This window comes from Sprattus sprattus (assembly GCF_963457725.1).
Source record: "Sprattus sprattus genome assembly, chromosome: 4".
Taxonomy (NCBI): Eukaryota; Metazoa; Chordata; class Actinopteri; order Clupeiformes; family Clupeidae; genus Sprattus; species Sprattus sprattus.
In genome coordinates, this window is record NC_137923.1 from 42589887 (window position 1) to 42613356 (window position 23470).

General features: G+C 46.4%; 1 protein-coding gene across 2 annotated transcripts in view; it reads left to right on the top strand.

The window, feature by feature from the left end:
* The window catches only part of ldlrad4a (low density lipoprotein receptor class A domain containing 4a), a gene marked incomplete at its 5' end in the record, with an annotated part of 67503 nt that overhangs the window by 16688 nt on the left and 27345 nt on the right, over positions 1-23470 (top strand). The window contains 3 exons of one of the 2 annotated variants that reach the window (XM_080837469.1): positions 3403-3475; positions 6706-7246; positions 12560-12622. In XM_080837469.1, the coding sequence (XP_080693595.1) occupies positions 7207-7246; positions 12560-12622 (103 nt within the window). Of the gene's footprint in view, positions 1-3402; positions 3476-6705; positions 7247-12559; positions 12623-23470 lie in introns of those variants that run through there. The other variant, XM_080837468.1, reaches the window with a different exon arrangement.

The window sequence follows — 23470 nt, forward strand, 5'->3', positions numbered from 1 at the left end:
TATCTCTCTATCTCTCTATCGCTCTATCTCTCTCATGTCTGTGTCACCCCCCTGCACCTCGGTCTCTCTCTCTCTCTCTCTCTCTCTCTCTCTCTCTCTCTCCCCTGTGCCCACACTGCCCCCCTCCCTGTGTGTGTGTGTGTGTGTGTGTGTGTGTGTGTGTGTGTGTGTGTGTGTGTCTGTGTGTCTGTGTTGTCTGCGTGTGTGTCTGCGTGTCTGCGTGTGCGTGCGTGACACAGTGTCTGGCTTTTGGCTGGAGCTCGCTCTGTGCTGTCTGGGTAGAAATGCAATCTTGGCGGGGTTGGGGTATTTGTTGGGCTGGGCTGGGGGGGTGGTGCAGAGAGTAGGTAGGAGAGGACAGGAGGGGAGGGGAGGGGAGAGGAGAGGAGAGGAGAGGAGAGGAGAAGTGCAGTCTAGCTCCCCATGTCTAGTTAAATCATCCCTGAATTTGGCTGCAGAGGGTGGGGTGGGGTCTTGGTGGGTGCCAGGGATGCCGCTGGGGTTTTGGGGTGGAGGAGACCAATCACTTGTGCTTTCTGAACGCTGAGGCTGACGGGACAAGTGTGTCTTAAACACAACAGACATGACGCATGCCAGTCACGACGCAATACGCACGGACAAGGCTAGCAGACACCCTAATACACAGGTAGACAGGCAGACTCACACACACACACACACACACACACACACACAGTATACAGCACACACACAGCACACAGACACACTCAAACAATTAGACACATTTATTGCACAATATAACAGACTGAAACAGCAGACAGATGCTGCCATTCAGACCAGCTGCTGAGAAGACACACACGCTCCAGTACCCTTTGCCTGAGCGAAATGCACCGAGATAACGGCAAAACAGACAGGTCTGATTGATCACACCCAGAGACCAGTCTCTAGGTATGTGCAAACACACGGGCCCAGCAGGCAAGCATGGAGGCAAGCAGGCAAGCAGGCATATAGGCAGGCTGACGACTAGCGAAAGGAAAGGCAAGGCGGCCGTTGTCAGTGGAAAAGGGCTGAAATGAGTTGAGGGAAGAGAGCGTGGCTTGTTTTTCTGTTCCCCCAGTGAGAACGTCGGCAGCAGCACCAGCACCACCACTTGCGTGACTGGCTGCTGCTGCTAGCCCCCACAGGCTGTGGGCTGTGGGCTGTGACAGGTCTGTGCCCACTGACTGGCTTTTGTGTGCGTGCATGTGTGTGTGTGTTTGTGTGTAAGTGTGTATGCTTGACTTGGTCTGGCTATGCACTGCATAAAGGTGTGTGTGTGCATGTGTTTCTGTGTGTCTGTCTGTGTGCGAGTGTGTGTGTACGTGTGTGTGTGTGTGTGTTCATTGGAGCCCCTCTCTGTGTCTGTCGTCACAAGGCTGGGTTCGTACCAGGCTGGGAGTCTGAAGGCGGGATGTTGACACCTCCAATGTGTCCCCACACCAGCTTGTCTGACTTATCACTGAGGAGAGGAGGTAGCCTATGGGACCTATGCATCTCTGTGTGCATTTAGGTGTGTGTCTGTGTGTGAAAGAGAGAGAGAGGGAGAGAGAGCAAAAAAGAGTTTTGTACATATAAAAGAGTTGACGTTCATGTATGTCTGTGCAGACAAGCATTTATTTGTGTTTGGGAATGTACCTTAGCCTATTATCTCTGTGCCAGGTATGTGATGTGATTGTGTGACATAATGGTGATTGTTTTAGCTGTGGAGTGATCGGCATGCAGTTTCAGTCACATGTACAGTATATTTCCGTGTCCCAGTTCTATACGCCTTAGTGTGGGCGCAGTGTGTGTATCAGAGTCAACCGGTGATCTAAATTCTGTAAAAAATCTTTTTAAACATGCTGTATTTGATCACTTCATTTTGTGTGCCCCTAAAGATATAAAGAAGAAGAAATGATGGAAAAGTGATTTAAATAGGCTTCTCATTCAGTATTAAAGACTTAGTTTGTTACTGAAGTGTATTTCCAGGCGTTTATGTTGGTTTTCTTTAGCCTTGATAGAATAAAATTAGGTAGCTAGTCATGTCTTGCTATATCTCATCGAACAGTTGTGATTCCATCAACATCACCATGTTTCATTGAATCTCATTATACATCTCATTATGACTTTTAACATTATCTCAAAATATTGCATTGTGGGATACAAAACGCTAACAGTATGCGAATCTAAGAAGAATTAATATAGACTAATTATTGATGGACTGCATTTAATTTTTTGGGTATAGTTGACATTTACCAGACACTTATTTGCAGGAGTCTAACCAAACAGATTTCAGGGCTCCAGGGTTGTTTATCTTAATACTCGTTCACAGTCATGGCATTAATAAAACCATGAAATACTTGGTTTTCATGATCGGTTTTGGTAGGCAAATTCCATGCTCTGTTTGCTATGCTTTCATAATACAGTTTTTTTGTTCATGTCAATAAATGATTCATTTCGTTTTAATACACCATCTAATAAATCTAGTCGAGCTCCCCTGCGATGAGAAAACTGAAGCATACTGTGCGCTGATTAGGCTACTTTCATAATGGAGCTGTTATTTTTTATTGTAATTTGCCTCCTGTCCCTACGCAGTCTTCTTTGCCACCAGCCATCACTGGTGTGTGTGGTTAGCGGCAGGTGGACACTGCAGGACGCTGGAGTGGCGACGAAGCCCTCAGGTCCAGCTTTCTCCAGCCACTGCTGTGTGTGTGTGTGTGTGTGTGTGTGTGTGTGTGTGTGTGTGTGTGTGTGTGTGTGTGTGTGTGTGTGTGTGTGTGTGTGTGTGTGTGTGTGTGTGTGTGTGTGTGTGTACGTGTGCGTTTGTCTGTCTGTCGGCATGCTGGCTTCTGTGCCTCTCTGTCTGGCTCTGTTTGGGTGCCTGTCTCTGTTCCCTCCCTCCCTCATCCTTTTTTTTGTCTCTGTTTTCCTCTCTCCTCTCTCTCCTTCCCTCTTTCACTCTGTCTAGCTCCCTGTCCGGGAGTCAGGGGAGGTCTAATTGAGCTGTGACTCATCTAATGGGGAGAGGCTGCCATCACACTGGGAGCATGGCAGGCCTGTAATGAAACCTGGGTGGTGAGGACAACAGGTGTGTGTGAACGTGTCCGTGTTTGAGTGAGATAGAAGCAGAAGTGGTTGGGGGGGGGCTGAGAGAGAGAGAGTTAGGGAGGCAGGAAGAGAGGAAGGGGCAAGATAGAGGGGTAGACAGAAAGAGTGCAATGGGGTGTGTGGAGGTGCACCATCGCTTGTTCCTCTGTGGGTGTGAATGCTTCAGTATGTGTTCGTAATAGTGGAACTATTGTTTACTCCTCTGGGTATTCTCTCTTCTGCCGTTGTGTGTGTGTCTGTGTGTGAGTGTGTCTGTGCGGCATCAAGCAGGTGGCTTCAAGCAAGCTTGTCAGGAGACCGGCATGAATCAGTGGAAGTGTGCAACAAAGAGGGCGATTGTTCTGCACCGGGCTTTGCTCAAGACAACGTAATGTTGCAACAGCCGGGAACAGTATGTGTCTAAGATGGGAACATCCTGGTTGATCCTATCCTCGCCTCACGTCACACCACCTACTCCACCCCCTGCCCCAAATATACCCCCCACCCCCTTCTTATCTAATGTCGAGTCACACAAAAAAAGGAGTAGCTTTTCAGAGATGTGATAGCAGAACAGACAGGATGTGAGTGCCGAAACTAGAGTTGAGTCATTACCTGCGGATACCCTCCCTATGACTGGCAGCTTACGTCTGCGCAGAGATAAAGGGCTATCAAATTGCCACTCTGGGACACCCACTGATGAGTTATCCATGCTCCCACACGAATCATACTAGCAGTGTACAACAGTGTGTGTGTGTGTGTGTGTGTGTGTGTGTGTGTGTGTGTGTGTGTGTGTGTGTGTGTGTGTGTGTGTGTGTGTGCGTGTGTGCATGGTAGTGTGTGAATAGGTTTAGGTGTTTGGGAGGTGGTGGCAGCAGCAGCAGATTGTTGGATTGTACTGAGTAGCCTGGTTACATAAGTGAGACGATTACATAAATTGTTGGGGCTGGGGTGGGAAGTGTGTGCAGGTTAAGTGTCCGAGGGCAAGAGACGCCGGCTTCGGGATTAGGGTTAGGATTAGGGTTAGGGCCACACAATCGGCTTGAGTGCGTGTATGGGTGTGTCTGCCCCATGGGCCTATGTTGTCCCCTGTGTCGCAGCGCCCGCCTCCCTTGTCACTGTGTGAAATTGAAACTGAAAGTACGGGTGCACGCAGAGGGCTAACTAGGTCTTCGAAAAAGCACCCGAAAAAAAAAATTCCCTCCCAAAAATACCTTCCTGCCTAGCGACGGCAGAAAGGGCCCTTAGCAACAGCACATCAGTCTGCCGCTCGGAAACACATTGAAGTGGAGGGTGAGCGTGGTGGTGGTGGTGGGGGCGAGAGTGGGTGGGTGTTGAGAATAGTGCTCAATCATACGTCTGCCACAAATGGAGAAAAAAAACATCCTGTATGTATACACACTCTTTAATCAGAATAGTACTAGTAGCTTACTGACACATGACACCCATTTGTTGGCTCTTTTGTTGGCTGACCATAAGAATGGGCTGTGTGTCAGTATGTGTTCCCTTTATTTTTTCCTATGGGTCGGGTTTGGGGGGATGGGGGGTGGGGGGCTTCTCTTCCTCCATTCAAAACCTGCCTTTTTGTTTTGCATTTGGTTGAAGTTGTTAGATCATTAATCAACGTCAAAAGTAGGCTATAACATGCCCTGCAGGTCCACTGCTCTGTGGGGAACGCATTGTACACTGCCCTACAGCCCATAATGAAACGTATGGGCTCGGATTGAGGTTTTGGCTCACAAAGGGATTATGTTTGATGACCTATTGTGTCAGAGCGAGGGAGGGAGAGAGAGAGAAAGAGAGAGAGAGAGAGAGGAGAGAGGAGAGAGAGAGAGAGAGAGAGAGAGAGAGAGAGAGAGGCAGAGAGAGAGTGAGGGAATGTGCAAGATTCCTCTGTGAGGCCAAGCCTGCAGGTTTCCACTCTGCTTTTATTTTGTTCTCCCTCTCTCTCCCTATTCTCTCTTTCCCTCTGTCTTTTTTTAATTGAAAGCAATCTGTTTATTTCCCCCCGAAAAGATCAAAGGGGGCCTCTGAGTGTGGCGTCTGAGCGGTGAGCGATGAGCCACAGCCGAACAGCATGATCCCCCTCAGCCCCTCACCCAACCCCACCACCCCTCCACACGCACAAACACACACTAACACACATACACAAACCCTCCCAACCCTGCGGGTGAGGCCTCTCCATCAGGACACCTGTGGCTCTCAGCAAAGGACCTTTAAACACTGTCAGGGAAGAGTGAGGAGGGAAGAGGGGCCAGGCACAGAAGAGAAAGGATAGAGAGGGGGAGATGTAGAAGGAGGACAAGGCCAGGAGGAGGTAGAGAGAGAAAGAGGGAAGCAGGGAGAGGAACAACAAGGGTTCACTGAAAGGGAGGTAGAAAAACCAAGGGCCGCAGAGCGACTACAGAGAGTGAGCGGAATAAAACGAGTCTATAGAAGGACATGAACAAAAAGAAAGAGAAGTGTATAGAGCAAGCGAGAGAGGGAGAGCGAGGGAGCGAGAGAGAGAGAGAGAGTTTCCAGGAGTTCCAGTCATCCCTCACATTGGGCGACCGAGCTGCTCTTGAAGAAGAGTGCGGAGTGCCGAGCGCACGCTGCATTACTCATGCGGCAGCGAGGGCCTCGCCGCTATCTTCCATTTTCAGCTCGTCTCCCCAAGCCGCTCTGGCTGATCTCCAGAGAGATAAAGGCAGCAAAACGCTGACACAAGGCAGAAGCTGTCCCAGGGATGGAGTAGTCGGACGTCTCGGCTCCTCCGCGTTATGGCCTCCGATATCAGAACTGTCAGTCTGATAATGAACAAAAAGCTTGTCCCGGGGACGCAGAGAAAACTTAAGTCACTCGAAACTTTTGCCATTCTTTTTTCCCTTGTTACTCCCCGCCCCCCCTTAACACTCACAAACCACAACCACCACCACCTTACCACTTCTCATGCCTAGATTTATATACAGCCTGCTCTCAAGGATTACTGGTAAATAAATAGGCCTGGGGTGTTAAACAATGGCGGTTTTCTGCACTGACTGTTTTGCTGCAGATAACGGATGATTGTTTGCACGGTCAAAGTAGTTCCCCACGCACTTTATTTAGAACGCGAATGCTAATGATTGGCAATCAAAAACCCACTCAGCCAGCCGGGTGTCTGATGGGGGGAATCTCAGTCTTTCTCTCTATCCTATTCTCTTTTTTTCCTCTTCTTGTTCTCCCTCTCTCTCCCTGCCGACAAAGCACCTTCAAGCGTACTTAAGTAGCGTCGGTTGCCGCAGCATTTTATTTAGAGTTATGTGGAGTGGGTCCCTCTATTCTGAGATGTTGTTTGAAGTGGAGATGTCTCTGTGCTCCAAAGTGTTGTGCCACCTCCAGTTGTGTTTATCATTAGACATCAAACGTGCCTCCCCGCCGTCTCCCCGCATCTGAACAAATAATAGCAGAAGCTTCTCGGCATCGAGAGGGAGAGCGAGAGAGAGTAAACTTCCACAGGATCCTTCCCCCAATTGAGCTCTCTGTCTGCCAAAACTCCCCTTAAAGCCCAAGGGGGCACAAGCAGATCGCCTCGAACTTTCCTCACTTCTTTGTGATCTTTTTTGATCTTGAAATGTTCTCCGTAGTTCTCTAACTCATGTCTTCTCTTCTGTTTTGTCTCTTTAGTTTGTTGAACCTGAAGACCCTGGGATTTTGAGAAGGCATGGCCCGCAGTCGAGACTATCGTCCAGATCCACTCCGTCTCCTTGCTTGATCTGATTCCTTAAGGTTCTCCCTCTGAAAACATCTGGACAGTCCTTGGACACGAGGCCCTTGTCCCATTCCTACTGCCTACGGTCTGATTCTCAGGACATGGCTGCACGTATGTGGATGGGAGGATAGCGCCCCCCTCCCCCTCCCTCCCATCACCACAACCACCGTTTCACCCTAACCCTTACCAACAGAGCTTCTTGGGTCAGAATCCAGATCTCCGGTCCTAAACCTTAACCATCACTCAGCTCGGCACCAGTAACCTCTACCTGGAGTCGAGAAGGAGTCTGGTTTTTTGAGGCCTGAATGCGTAGAGGATCTGTGATGGCAAAGAGAGTGGCGGCACGCCCCAGCAGACACCCCCCGCCCACTCAGACTGGTTAACGCTGCGATCAGAGGCATTACTGCGAGGGCAGTATGCAGGCAGCTGACCATCCGGCCACAAATACTTTAACAGGTGAGTGGACCCAAGCACTAATGGTGAGAATTACCACATCTTCCAAATGTCATACCATGTCATTGTAGTGCCAATGTATAAAGGTGCTTTAAAATGTGTTTGATGTTCTCTCTAGTTGAGAGTGTGATGAGATTGGGATGACTCAGTTTGTGTACTTTTTGAAGGCCACTTCCTTTGGTATGTGTCACAAAGGTTATAGTCCAGAAACTGGTGTTAGTCAGTCATCTGCCATGACTTATTGTGAAGAAAGCAGAAAGGTATTTTTTATTTAACAGGAAGTTTGGGTGGGACTTTAACAGGGCATGATTCAGGCATTTTTGGAACTGTTCAGTGGATGGTAAACTGACACAAAGATCTGTATCATCAGCTGACATTTTCTCAGATGTGAGTGAGTGATGCGAGTTCAGTGTTTTTCGCAGAATGTCTTCAATGAAGTCTTTTGAGTGCAGCTGTGTTTATTAATAAAGATCAGTCCATCATGGGTCCTCCAGGTGCTCTGCATGCAGCTGGTACCGTTTAAGTGCCCTTTGACCACAAGTGGGTGTTCAATATGCACCACACACCTATGTTGTCGGAATTCAGTTACCATAATTTTTTCTGCCTAAAAAGATTGTTTTCACGACACGGGATGTCTGCCCTTGGCTCCAGCCAGCCAAATGCTGACTCCGAAAAATACCTCTGCTTGCAATTTTTTAATATCAGATGTGGAATTTGAACTTGGAGCGGAATTTGGATCCAGACGTCTACCTCAAAAAAAGAAGAAGAAGAAGGGGAAAAAAAAGAAAATTCCTGGGAGACCTGAGGTGGAGGATATTGTTTTAACAACTGGAGGGCCCCCAAGCCGAGGCGGGGTCAGAATGTTCTGGTATTTTATTCATCATGGAGGGAAATGAAATACCAGAACATTCCGTTCCAAAAGCATGTGATTGGCTCCCCAGCTGGCCAGGATGACCCACAGTGGCCTGTCAGAGCTGTCAATCTCTCCAGACGAAGATGGAACGCAGAGAAGCGGTCCTTAAGGGCCGAGGCATCTCGGTAGACAAAACAACCCCAAGCACAATCAAGACCGACTAAAGACTGGTTGCCTTGGTGAACTGGTGGGCTCCGGGAATAAAGTGTCTATTTTTAAACGGAACAAAGAAAGAAAAGGAAAATTGCTGCATGATTTCTTTTTCAAAAAGAAAGGTGTGTGTTAATTTTGTTACTGTAATTATAACCTTCAACTAATTTCATGTCGTTGATTTGGTCATAGTTACCCATAGCAACAAGGTGCTCTGCTCACTATCTCTGTGGAAGTCTCTTCATTATGCATTTATTCTGGACTCTCGCTCTGTACGTTTTTCCCAATTTTTTTTTTTTTTCAAATTTAAATTCACACACACACGCACTCTTAGTCTAACTTGTCTAATCTCTCTTTCTCTATGTTCTCTTTCTTTCTATCTCTCCCTCCCTCGCTCTCTCTCCCTTTTTAAACTCACTCACATACACTCTGATCTCCAACTCCCCCTCTCTCTTTTTGTGGGTGGTAGAGGAGAGTGTTGGGAGTTTTATGGCAGAGGCGGTCGGAGTGTGGACGGCTTCCAAATTGATTCCTGTCATTTTGGGAGTTCTCAGCAGGTTTCGGCTCGGAGAGGCGAGGAAAGGGGGCTCCTGGCTTCCTTCAAACGCCAGCCAATGAGCACAGAGTAATGACTGATGGCCTACAAGGCCTCGCAGACAGTGCTAAACAAACTGGATGGGCATGGAGGCCAGGGCGGGCTGGGGCAATCAATATATGCAAGGTTAAACTGCGGTTACGTCGGTATTTTTTGGGGGGGGGGGTTGCTTACCAAACAGGAAACAGACTGACTGACTGGACGATGGTCCAGATGGACCCGTTCTGTCCTGCTTTGGTTGACGCAAAAAAAAGACCAAGAGGTCCCTGGTTTCAGAGCCGCAAAGCCACTGTACTATCTGTACTCATGTTCGTTTGTCTTGTTATTTATTTATTTTTAAACCGCAAAGCACACTAACTCCCATCCACAGAGTTTGTTAGTTTCAGTCATGCTTTGGCTACCATCATGCCCACCCTAATTTTTCTTATATTCTATGTTTTTATGAGGACACTTTTCTTTGGCTTGGCCATGTAACTGGCTATGACTTCATTTTGGTGGGGCTGCTCCGCCCTCCTCCACCAACACACCACCACCACCCCTCCCTCACTTCACTGCTGAAGCAGACAGGTCTGATGATCCCTGGTTTAGCCCTGGGTTACTATAGAGGTCAGCTGGCTGCATTAGGAGAGGAGACAGACTCTCCTCACTCCTCTCTCTCCCCTCTTGTGTTCGTATCCTATCGACAGACACAGCCAGCATGCCCTTAAAGTGTTGGAGGAAATCTGGCACATCTCTACCGTTGTTTTCTTTCTTTTTTTTTTTCAAATAAAGGTGCCAAGACCTGGAGGCGTCAATAGACAGTTAGGAAAGGGCAAGGACAGAGCGAGAGACAAAACAGGAGATGGAGAAAGTAAAAGTGATGAAGAGGGAGAAAAAGAAAGAGTGAGAGATTGTGGCGAAAAGGAGGGATGATGGAGACAAACATTCAAGTCATTAAGCAAAGAAAGACCTCAGCTACAGCACCTGTGCTCATTTTAATGAAGAGGCAAATCAACTTAAAAGAAAAGCCTCGCTCAGAATAAACACTCTTACCTTACTGCAGATAATTCAGATAATTGTGGATAAATGTACTGGGGAGTAAAAGCTAGATGGGACACGAAGGAAAGACAAAGAAGACAGTGACAGAGAAAAAACGACAGGAAGTGAAATATGTGAGGCACATGAATGTTAATACTTCACCCTAACCTTATTTAGTGTTGATTTTCTTTCATGAATGTGTTTTTTTTTTCTCCGTAAATGATAACTAGTGTTCCAGGGATCAGTATCACGCCATAAATTGACAGTATTTTAATAGATTGGGTATCGGTTAGATTTCAACGATCCACATCCGATACGGCAAATTAGTCATTATAAAATTGTAACTACGCGATTATGAAAATCTAACTTACTTACAACTTAATTTTAAAAAACTTGAAGTTGAAGTTGACGGTTCATTTGCCTGTACTGCAGCCCGAAGTCTACTGTTTTATGAGGTTTTATGACAATAATGACAGCTGGATCTATAACTGCCATCTCATTGAAAGTTAAATTAACTCATTGCACATTATGTAATTCTGCCTTGTTCAGTGTTCAGACATGACATAAAACTTAATTCATATTGTTGCATTCAATTGATTCAAGTTCATGCAGCCAATCGGTGAAGTAAGGGCAGGAAAGGTTAACAAATTTAGATTTTGAATAGATCGCTTCAAATAAACTGCTCGTTTAATAAGAAGTGCTGTGTGGTTTACTAAAGTTTATGTAACCTTATACATAATGCCAATAACAATAACAATAATTATAATAATAATAATAATAAGAAGAATGTTCAAGAAAAAAGAGCTCAGGTATCGGTATCAGCAGATTCAGGTATCGAAATCGGATTCGAACTGAAAAAAGTGGATTTTGCATCTCTGATGTTAACTCTGCCATAGGTTGTGCATTTTCTTGAGGGCAAACCATGGATGAGTTTTTACATATGAAAGACAGAGTGATCTCAACTCCAGCACAACAGCCCCCCCCCCCCCCCCCCCCCCACCACCATGTCTCTCCCCCTCCGTCGCTCTTTCCCTCTCTCCGTGTGTTTGCCTCCACCCTTCCCAGCCGGGCCTCGGCACAGATGGTGTCTGCTAGCCGGCCGGCAGAACCCCGGCATGGAGTCGATGACATCACGCATCAGGGCGTGCCGAGGCTTAGCGGGGAGCAGGGGTGGGCTGAGGTCTTATCGGCTGGCCGGCCACCGCTATGACTCATGGGAAAAGAAGCGGGCGGGCGTGAACACGCATGGCCAGCCGTCACTGACGCAGAGGAGCATGGTCAGCGAGCATCAAGTCAGACAGACTGCCCAGACTGTCTGAGGCAGACACGCACTTGCGCTATCCCTTGCTTTCTTTCCTTCGCTCTCCTTCTCTCTATCCCTCCTCTTCTGTTTTTCTTACCCCATCTCTCTTGCTCCCCCCTTTTCTCTGTCTCTCCCATTTTTTTTGTTCGCTTCTTTCGCTCTCTTTCTGTGTTAATCTTTTTCTGTCTTCTGTCCTACCCGTGTCTCTACTACTTTGTCTATTTTTGTTTTCTTCTCTCTGTCTCAATTTCTTTGTTCCCTCTATTTTGTCTCCCGCTTTTGCACTTGTGTTTGTTTCACTCCTCTTCCCCTGGCTCCATCTTTATCTGTCACTGTTTGTCTATGTGTTTCCGTTCCTCTCTCCCTCCCTCTCTCTCTCTCTCTGTCTCTCTCTTTAGCTCTTTCTCTTTCTCTCTCTCTCTCTCCCTGTCTCTCTCTTTCTCTCTCGCTCTCCCTCTCTCTGTCTCAGACCCCTTGATTGCTAACCCAAACATGCCAAGTATGTCACGCCCTGACCACATATTAAAACCTGCTCCGCTGGAAACGCACATGTAAACATGCGTCCCCGGCATGCTCTGGAGATAATGGGAGCATCTGGAACCTTAGGGAGAGAGAGAGAGAGAAAGAGGGAGTGTGTTCTTTCCTGATAATGCACATGATTTGGCTTTGCGGTGAAGAGTTCAATCTGACATTTCAGAATGACTTGGAGGAAGCACAACACACACACACACACTCTCTCTCTCTCTCTCTCTCTCTCTCTCTCTCTCTCTCTCTCTCTCTCATACACTCATAACAAAAATACTCGTACACACATGAACCACTTGGGTATCATTTGTTTTTTCTGTTGGCCTGACTGTCAAAGCTACATTCCACAACACACATACATATACTAGCCCACACACACACACACACACACACACACACACACACACACGCACACACACACACGCACGCACACGCACACACATGCACACACACGCACACACACACACACACACACATGCATACAGACACACACATAGACATACAAGCAAAGTCAGACTCACATCCCTTATTTTAGTAAGTCAATTTTTGCCAGACAAATGTATGTGTGACAAAGTGATAAATCTTAACCATGGCCCGGGACAGGTGAGTGAGTAATTTGGCTTCATCTTGCCGCTGTGAAAATGCCAAGCCTCTCCTCTGAATAAAACAGCCCAGGGGCTTGAAATTGTAATTGTTACTTTCCTGTGCACTATACATCGCTGCAACCTGTTTGTGCAGTATTATTTAACCTGTCTGGTATGTGTTTATTTTCCTCCCTCTCTCTTTCTCTCTCTCTTTCTCTCTCTGGTGCAGAGTGCAAATTTGAGGAGCACTGTCCTGCCGTGACCCAGCCTCCCCCACCCACCACCCTTGAATGTGAGTCACCCTTGACCTCTATTCCTTCCTCCTCTCTCTTTCTCTCTCTCTCTCTCTCTCTCTCTCTTTGACTCTGACACAGAGACACACAAACAGACGTACACAACACTTTTGCTCTCTCGCTGTCTATTTGTCTTGTGCTAGTGTTCCACTGAGGTGATTCCAGTTGTGCTGTAAAATCATTGTCGTTGTATCGACTGGCATGATATTTTGCAGGTGTTTTCCTCTCCTTCTTTCCCCCTCTCTCTCCTTCTCTCTCTCTCTTTTTTAACTTTCTGTCCATGTCCAGACTTTCTGATGTCTAATACTTGCAACTAATTCTATATGTTCAATGCCCGACAGACTGCACAAAATGACATGCACGCATACAGAACTATGCCTCTTTTCATCTATTCAGTACTCAAACAAACCTATCAGCACACATCTGCAGAAGGAATCTCTCATGAGCCACCTCAAATCAGGATTTTTATATATCTTTATTTTAGAGATGTGAAAAATAACGCGTTAATGCGTTATGATTAATTTACAGGATTAATGCGTAACACTGCATGCGGGACTTGTCGAGCTGACACAAGGTACCCTGAGATTTTACAGCGACACGTCGTTTTTTCCCCGCATTTCTAAAGCCCAAAACAATGGAGGAAAGGAGCCGGCTGTGGATTAAACAGTGTGGGAGACACCGCTCCCAACTCAATGTATCAAAGATCAACCAACACACATATCTGCTCCAAAGTAAATGAAGCTTCTTGAGTTTGCCAGGTAGCGAACTATGCTATCTAGCTAACTATCTAGTTGAGAGAACACGCCCAAACTGTTATGGTTCATGTAAACTAGTATTATAACGACTACAAGTACATAACTAGTCTCTCCAACAAATGTGTTAATGTTAAAATAAAATGTTACTGTCAAAATGTTAATGTTACCGTCTGTAAGGTTGCACACTTAGCTACAAGCTACAGCTCTTGAACAAAACGTCCCAAAAGGCCATTATGAACTTTTTTTTATTTTAATCTTTGTAGCAACCTGCTCCTGGGTATCCCAAGGTATGTGTGGTGTAGTGAAGCTTCAGAATATAACGACAAGCAGGATGATATTAACACTCTTTACTGAGAACTGTCACAGGGTTTTTCCTTTATAGAGAAAATGTAGGCGCGCGCCTAAGCCGTTTTGCTGAGCGCCTATGAAAAATCCCGAGCGCCTATAAGGCAAAACAAGTGCGCGATGAAAAAAAAAAATGTCATCTATGCGTCACGCATGCAAAGCCTGTCAGGGAATAGGTTCTCAATAGTATGTTTCAAGAGTCCTACAGCCGAATCATCGTTCTGTTTTGATCAGTAAACGAGTTGATAAGTGTGTCTTCTTCTTGGCTGATTAATACGCAACTGTGAGTTGCGCGAATGGACTGAGCGGCAAGCTGCCAATCACTCAATCTGCGTATGCATCCTGACTGTCAGTCGGCGGTGATTTTGAGCATAACATTCCATTTTCAGTATTCATGGCTTTCAATTTAATAAAAAATATCTGCTATGTTGAGGACCTACTTGATTTGTCTATCCGTTTGAACAAGTAACAGTAGACCGCGGGACCTCGGGAGAGGCAGACAACCGCATTTGTTTATCAATGAAAGCTCAGCTCGTTCTGAGGAGATTAGTGTTGCATCTCAAATATAATTCAGGGCTCTCAAGTGTCACGCATTGAGCGTGACAGTCACTAATTTCGGTCTTTAATCACGCACTACCGCCACACATCGTATTTCTCACGATGAAAAAAACCTCTAGGCTATTTAATGTGCCGCAGCATGCAAACATGACCTGGCCGCGCTGCCCTCACCATGGAGGAATTAAGCACGTTTCCCCGAATCCCCTGTAGTCCTGCCGTGAGGTGCCACTTATGAGCCAATCAAAAAAAAAGAAATGGGCTACACAATAGCCAATCAGAAAAACCATATCTTTTGTATCTGTTGTATCTGGGTAAGATTTAAGCCAGCAACCAATGAAAATAGCATTCCGGAATTGCTCGCGATTGATCTTCTAAAAGCTTCGTTCACCTGAGGAAACCACTGGAGCTCCGAGCATCAGTCTTCTACAAGGAGTAAGTCGTCTCCTGTTTTAATGTGATGACAAATTCATAATGGTTTGACACAAGCAATGACAACTTGACTGCAGTAAGAGACTATTTCCCAGATAATTACCATCGGTTTTTAATGAGAGTAGCCAACACACTTTTAGGCTACACCCTGCCTTTTCACTATAGCTTTGACTCTGAACTTCGTTAATAGGCTATAATAAATTTGAGTAGGCCTATTAAAAATATATGTAGCCTAAAATTACCGTGAATTTGTTAAATCATTTTACCAGGGCACCAAAAGGAGGAGGGTGAAATGTTCACAGGCTGGTTGTGACCATGTACCTGAAAATTATATTTTTCCGCAATTGAGTCCTCCTTGGTTTACACACATCAGCACTTTACCATAGCTACCATTATTTCTGAAATGGAGAAAAAAACTACATAGATATCTACTAATAAGCTGTCACGTTAACACAGTCTGTGCGCGCGAAGCGCGCCAATTTTTTTGGGGGGGAGCACCGAAGACCCATTTTGACCCAGGAAAAACCCTGCTGTCAGCAGCATGAAAGTACGTGACTAGTAGCTACTTTGCCCACAGAAGCATTGAGGTTCACTCTTCTTCTGCTCTATGTACGTAAATTAGCTAGCATTGATTGCGAAACAGTGCCTCCTAGTGGTAGCACAATATAGAACAGTATTACAGAACACAACAGTATGCATAAGGCAAACCTGAGAGCCTTAACCGGTGATTTGATTTAAAGCCATATCATTACATAAGTATCATCATTTTAGATGTATTAATGTCCAATCGCTACCTCAGAATAATAAGGTTCTATCTGCGTTCAGGTCAGTTTTGAGATATTGAGGTTTAAAGTTTTAGCATTGCATATACCACAACTGACAAATGGGGCACATTTTTCAGAATAAAACACTCAATTTTTTTTTTTTTTTTTTTAAACACCTTAAATAATGTTCATAAATTATGCCAGAATAGGAATATGTAAATAACTCAATTTTGACAAAAATGTCAGATAGAACCTTATTATTCTAGGGTAGCGCAATATGGAATATCAAAGATTATTGCTTTGCAGCATTTGCAGCACCATTATTTTTGTTTTTTATGAATAAAAAAAGAAAACATTTTAAATGTATAGGTAATCAGTCTTTTGTCATACATCTTTTTATCACAAAAATATGCAGAGAAAAATATGTGATTAATCATGATAAATCCACAGAAACCTGTGATTATTTGATTAAAAAAATTGTATCGTTTCACAGCCCTACTTTATATATATATCTGCAGAAGGAATCTCTCATGAGCCACTTCAAATCAGGATTTATATATATCTTGCAGTTGAGGTATTTCACACAGTGTGATGCCTTTGACTATGAAGGTTTCTGTTGGGCCTTCTCATGTGGAAAAGAAGGGAAGTTGTGGGGGAAGTTAAAGGGGTAGGCTCAGTGAATGCACCAGCAAACTTTTATTTTGTTTACTAGGAAAAGTTAAATAAAAGAGGTTACGTTTTGGCTGGCTAGGATGTTCTTATGAGCATTTAATAATGAATAAGTCGGTGGTTCGAAAACAGGATCAAAGAAGTGGTACAATTAAAATGCTGGACGCACAGCTGGAGCCCATCTCCAGTGATTCTGGTAGGGTTGCTCCATGGCCACGATGCCTGATTTCGAGACATTAGCATTCTGCTCACTTAGCTTGTAGCCTGTAGCTGACTCGAGATCTTCACTTTGAGAGTTGAGACTAGTTTTAGACAAAATCCAGTCTGTAATAGTTCTGGATGAAGAACTCTTTCATAAATATTGCTTTCCCCCTCCATTTAGATTTTTTTCACATTAAAGTGTGTGATCTATTTTAAATTCATCCATTCATTAATTCATTCTGTAATTTATTCATTCATTCAAAAGACTTTCTGCAGGGATGAAGAAGACATTTTCCCTAGTCCTTCGTGTAAAATGCAAATGGAGCAGAAGGTGGAATGTTCCGGCGCGCTGTTCTCCTGTTAATGGGCTCATTTGGGAAGGTGAAGGACTCAGTCTGAGCTGAGCAGGCAGCCTTTGATGTAGCCCAGGCATTTGTTTCAAGAAGTTTTTTTTTTAGGACCCCACAAGTAAATAGCGCTCATTTTATTGACTGTCTGGTTTTTTTTTCTCTCTCTCTCTCTCTCTCTCTCTCTCTCTCTCTCTCTCTCTCTCTCTCTCTCCCACTCATTCCTATCCTGTTCTCCCTCCTCCCCTTTTCTCCTTCATACTCTCTTGCTACTTTCCTGTCTTTTTTACCCCTCTGTCTCTCTCCTTCTCTCTCCCTTTTACTCTTTCTCTCAGCCTCGTAAACTTTACCCTCTCTGTGTTCTCTAGTTTAACACACACACACACACACACACACACACACACACACACACACACACACACACACACACACACACACACACACACACACACACATACACACCCTCTCTCCTGTCTCTTTCCCTCTGACCTTCACCCTACTGGTCTTCTTTGCTAGGATTCGTTTGGTTTTGAGTGATACCCGTGCTTTTTTTAGCCTTCCCCTTTTTGTGTGTGTGTGTGCCGCCGTCTCCTCGACAAGCGCCGCTCTTTTCCAGTGGAACCGGTCCAATGCCGCCACTTCAAATATTTAGCAGTCTAGCCCACATGTTAATGACTGACTGTGGCTGGCTGCCATATTCCAGACACCTGTGTCTGTGTGTGTCTGTGTGTGTGTGTGTGTGTGTGTGTGTGTGTGTGTGTGTCTGTGTGTGTGTGTGTGTGTGTGTCTATGCGCACACTCTGATTGAATTTTCGGTGACTGAATGCTGATTCGGGGTCTGTTTGGGTTTGTGTGTTTGTGTGTCTGTGTGTCTATGTGTATGTGGGAAGACTGACAGAGGCAGAGAGGGACAGAACAAATAGGGTAGAGAGAGAGGGAGGGGGAGAGAAATTGAAAGAGAAACAGGAGAGAGCAAAACTGAGAGGAAAAAAAAGAGAGAGGGAGGGATAGTAGGTAGAGGGGGAGGAGGACAGAGGGAGGGACAGAAAAGGAGAGAGAGAGAGATGGAGGGAGGGATGGAGAGTGGAAAAGAAGTGGTGGTGGTAATGGTGGGGTAGGGTGGGGGTTTGGTAGGCAGCAGAAAAAAAAATATTTCAATTCTAATCGAGTTTGCCATCTCGGCGGCCCTGCCAGACAGATGGATCATGAATACCGTCTAGACGCCGCTCGTCTGGATGAGCCGGGGGTCTCCCTGAGCAGGGGGAGTCGCAAGCCACTGGCTGCAGCAGCACGGATGGGTCCTCTCCCCTCCCCCCAGCCCAAAACTACCAACCTACCCGATCAGTGCTCTTCAGACCCCTCTGTGTCCTACCCCCACTCCAATCACACAGGGATCAGAGCAGACCACACCAGTCCAGACAGGGAGAGAGGGAGGAAGGGAGGGAGGAAGAGAGAGACAGGAAGAGATAGACACAGACCGGGACAGAGAATGATGGTTTTGTGTAAAACACCCCGAGAGTTGAGATAGGGACTGAGACGCTGGTAAAGAAAGGGAGGGGAAGGCACGAGGAAAGAGAGGAAAAGAGAGTGAGAGAAGGAAAAAAGAGAACAACAAACAGAGAAGCAAGCGATGTGGATAGAAACCGGATGCCCCCCCCCCCCATCACATCATAAGTGTTTCCCATTAGCCCTCCTGACCCAATCGTCTGACTGATCTCCACAGACCCTAACAAAACAACAACACAAAAAGACTACACTACCCACACTGCCATTTGCTCTGCGACCCCCCCCCCCCCCCACACTCAGCCCATTTCCCGCCTGAACAACCTCTGTGTGTTTGTCTGTCTTTTTATTTTTTTAGCTGGCTTTGTTTGGTCTGCACTGAACATTAAGACTCTAAACCCCTAAAGCCCTAACCTCTAACTGCGTAGTGTGTGCCACTGGCTGTGCTAGTCTTCTGAGTCTGTGCTGCTGCTCACAGGGCTGGTTAGCTTGGCTGCGCTGTGCTGCCCTATCGTCTGCTGGGAGCGGCGGCTCTCTCCCAGTAAAATAGTGTCTGTCTGTCTGTCTGTCTGTCTGTCTGTCTGTCTGTCTGATGTGGTGTGTAGAGCACCGTTATTGGTTGAGTAAGCTGGACCCTGGTAAGTTGTCAGGGTTCGTAAAGAGAAGGAGGGAGGGTGAGAGAGAGAGAGAGAGAGACAAGAGAAGAGAGGCTGCTGTTTTGGGTTCTGGGAATGTGTCCAACCAGCTTGACTTACAGGTGACTTGAGGAGAAAGAGAGAGAGAGAGAGAGAGAGAAAGAGAAAGAGTGAGAAAGTCTGTGTGTGTTTTGTATGTTTTTGAGTGGGGAGAATTTATATGCGTCTACATAATATTCATGGTGTACCATTGTGTGTGTCAGTCGGTGTGAATAGTTGTGCATGTTGGTTGTGTGTGTGTGTGTGTGTGTGTGTGTGTGTGTGTGTGTGTGTGTGTGTGTGTGTGTGTGTGTGTGTGTGTGTGTGTGTGTGTGTGTGTGTGTGTGTGTGTGTGTGTGTGTGTGTGTGTGTATGTGTGTGTGTGCATGCACGCGTGCATACGTGTGTGAGACTGCCATTCTGCCACATTGGGGCCAGTGACCCACACCTTGACCTTTGTCAACAGAGCAGCCTTGACCTGCCCATGCTTCACATACACTCACAAACAGATAAAAACACACACACACACACACACACACACACACACACACACACACACACACACAAATAAACACATACACTGGATCCAAATACCCCCCCCCCCCCCTCCAATGCACTCACATGTTTGTCACAGAAATATATCCGTGGTGACTGGCAGCATATCCTCAATCTCACACCACACACATACACAAACGCACACACACACAAGGAGCAAAGCACTTACAAGCATACACACACACACCAGCATGTAAACACATCAACACATTCTAATGTCACACCACCAGGAGACACATGTCGCACAAGGAACCTCAGAGGCCAAGAGAGGAAGCGCTCCAAAATGCATAACCAGTGGGGGAGAGGGGCAAGGACTCGAGCAGGCTACGCTGTCAGGCTCTCATCTTGTCAAACCAACCCACAGCACTCCCTCCCAGAGAGCAGTCTGCATGCCTCCATACTGCAGAACAAGTGACAAAGAGAAAAAGGACAGGCTGAAAGACTGGAAAGGGGGGGTGTGGGGTTGAGAGAGGGAGAGAAGATGGGGAGTGAGACTTGAGACAAGAGAGAGAGCGAGATGCAGGAGAGAAAAGAAAGGGAGAGAGAGAAAGAGAGACAGAAAGAGCATGACACCATTCCTAGCACGCCCAGCAATTGGAGTTGACAACTGCTGAGTCCGAGTTTCAACAAAGTCTCAGTTTGTGAGCGGCCACTGTCTGCTGGACAACTATCTTCTCTCTCTCATCCTGCAGGAGTGCTCACTGTGTGTGTTGGTATGAGTGTCTTGTGTGAGAGAGTTCAAGTTCAAATCATCCCGCCTTGCACACAGAAACCTCCACCCACACACACACACAAACACTTATCTCTACACACTCGTTCACACGTACACACACACTCATTGGGATTCATCAGGTAAAGTTTATTTTCATTGGTTCATTGGTCAAGTCTTTAAAGGGTCAAAGGTCTCTTCCCTGAAGTGTTCCCCCTCCTTTTGATTAAGTCTTCCAGTGACTTGCTCTGAGGCCCACTTGCAGTCCCAGCCCAATCAATACCCATGAATGCGCTTCCTTTTTTTCCCTCTCCTCTCGGTTTGTTTACCTGCTTGTATCGGAGATGACCTTGGCATTTGAACACCTTATAAAAACAGCAGCAGTCCCATGACATAATTCGATTGGCTGGAATGCTGAGGATTGTGGGAATGCACTGGGGCTTGAGTGGAGACATCTTAGTTTATTTGTTTATCGATCAAAGCGGGGGGATTTGGGGGACACTCGTTTTTTTTTTTTTTTACCTGTGCCTTGTATTAGTTTTTTTTTAGCAGACGTTATTTTATTGTCTTTCTTTCTCTATTTGCCTCCCAGCTATCCTGTTAGTTGCATTGTACTGACTTGCTAAGAGACACACACTTTGGACATAAGTTTAGTCTTGTGCCTATGGTAGTTGGCATAACCTTGGCATCGTCAGCACCCTGCTCTGTGGGTGAAACTACAGGAGAACAGCTTGTTCTTTGCCCTCACACAGTACGATAAGAGGCATCTCTAAAAGGGAGTGTGCACCAATCTGCTGCTGTTTTGTTGTACGCTAGTGAGTCACACACACACACATACACACACACACACACACACACACACACACACACACACACACACACACACTGTCTGGACTGTATGTCCTTTCCTTTTATGTGTCTTTTATCCCCTTCTGAGCCATCATCACTCGCTCGCGTTCTCAAAAGTGCCAGACAGAACACACCTTCACAACCAGGAGAGACATTGTGCTTGTTTCTGTCTGCGTGTGTGTGTGTGTGAGAGAGAGATGTGAGTGAAGGAGAGATGATGAGAGCATATTGTCCGCTTCAGGGGGGGGGAGGAAAGAGGATGTCCATTGTGCTCGCCTCCTTCGGATGATCTCCCACACACTCTCCTTTGACCTTTGTCTGATCCAGCAGACAGACTGAGGAGAGTGCGTGTGTGTGCGTGTGTGAATGTGTGTCTGTCTGTTTTTGAAGATATTCAGGCAGAGGAATGAGAATTGTGTCTGTGCGTAGCGTGCATTTCTGTACGTCTGTGTCACAAATGATACTCAGAAAGAAACATTAACGCAAGGACTCTGTGAGTGTGTGTGTGTGTGTGTGTGACTAAATGCACAAGCAGGCAGACAGGGTATCAAAGTCACAGGTAGAACAGTGTGTCAAGTCTGCGAGGAGCGACACGCTGAGTGACATACACACAATCAGCAAGCAGAAAAAGTTTGGCGTAAAAAAAGAGAAGATTCCCAAAGACAGCACTCCAAAGGTAAAAGACAAACCAGTGGGGGTACACTGTCAGACAGGCACAGCAGCAGCAACAACAACACCAGACCGACTGAGGAGTGTACGTTCTTGACACACACTTGAAGGGCGAGTACTACATGTTCTGCACAGTGTATGTGTACTCTATATACAGAAACCAGCCACCTGGCCTCACCTTTCGAACATCTAGAACTAATCTAAACATACATATGCTGGTCCAGAGGGGTTGCTGGTGTATACATTTGTGCTTACGTTTGAGTGTGTATGTAAATGTGGGTTAATGTACCATTTATGTACCATTTTTAATACTATTTGTGCGTATACTTTGTTTCGGTGAGTAGTCGAACACAGATGCCTGCCTGTGTATACTTTTCAATTTCAGCCGCAGTCGGCTTCCCAAAAATCTCCTCTCCCATCCGCCTCCCGCTCCTCTCCTCGCCTCTTCTCTTCTCTTCTCGTCCTCCACTCTGCCTCCCTTTGTTCCCTCGTTCCGCCTCTTCTCTTCTCTCCGTCAGTGTGTGCGAGCGCAGTCCGAGAGGAAGGTAATGAGGGTGTGTGGGTGTAGGAAAGCAGGCTTCAGCCAGAATCTCAGACCGCAGTCTTTCAGAGACGAGTCAAGTTTGGTGAAGGGCAGAGGGTGGGGGGTGGGGATGAAACGAAAAAGGGAATAGACAGAGAGGGAAGAAAACGGTGAGAGTGAGAGACGGGAAGTGGGGGAAGGGGGGTTGGTGGTCTGGCGAATGCTGTTTCAGTCAGAAATGTTCTACCCAGAATAGACGTGCGAGACAACGGGCCTCCCCCTTGGTTTCAAACTGCAAACTTTGCATTTGACTCTGCTGGTCGAAGGAGTGGGTCTCTGAAAGGGTTAAACTGGCTGTCGGAAAATGTGATGTTACAAAAGGAGGGGATGGGGATAGACCTGTCAAAAAAGAAAAGGGAGCAGGGAAAAGAGAAAGAGATGGAGATGGTGCAGCAGCAGCTGCATATTTTAGACAGACTCTTGTTTTCCTGTCAGAGCCAAAAAATGGGTCGCCATAGATACCGTGATGTCATTTCCTCTCAGGAGGCAGGAAATTAATGCACTGAGGAATAGGGGATGGTGGGGGCTGTGCTCTGCCGTGCTGATAGTGTAGTGCAGTCACAGAATCTCTCGTCTGCCCACAGCGTTGCAGGATTTTGTTCTCGGCTTGAAAATTATTTTCATTTTTTTCTCTCCTTTTAGCTCTGTTTTCAGACTCTCTCAGAGGTGAAATCAGTTATGTGTTTGAGACTGAGGTTTGAGCTTTTATGAGCCGAGAGAAGCACACACACCTGTGCACCCTACTCCTCAGAGAATGTTATGTGAAGTCTTGAAGTCATCTCAATGTAGACACTTGGGAAGTTAGGTAATGCAGATAGTTTTCAAGGCTGCAGCTTTTGTGCTTTCGCTCGCTCGCTCTCTTTCTCTCTCTTTTCTCTGTCATTCCTCTTCCCAGAGAGCCAGAGCAGTGGATGAGTGTCATAGCCAGCAGGCATAGCACGAGGGGTGGGTGGGGGCTAGAGGTCATAAAGAAAAGCAGGACGAGACAGTCAGTAAGGACAAACCTCGCTGTCTGTGCCACCCCCCACCACCACCTATGTGATTTCACCCTGGATTTTATGAGCAGAAACAGTGCTTACCGCTGGCCTGTGGACAGCCAGCACGCTATGCGGAGGGGGCAGGAAGCTACCCAGACAACAGGCTGTTACTCTAGTCGACCTGCATGACTGAACTCAAACCTATGCCTAGGTCTGGACGAAAGACGAGGGCAGACATAAGATGGAGGGTGTATAGGGAG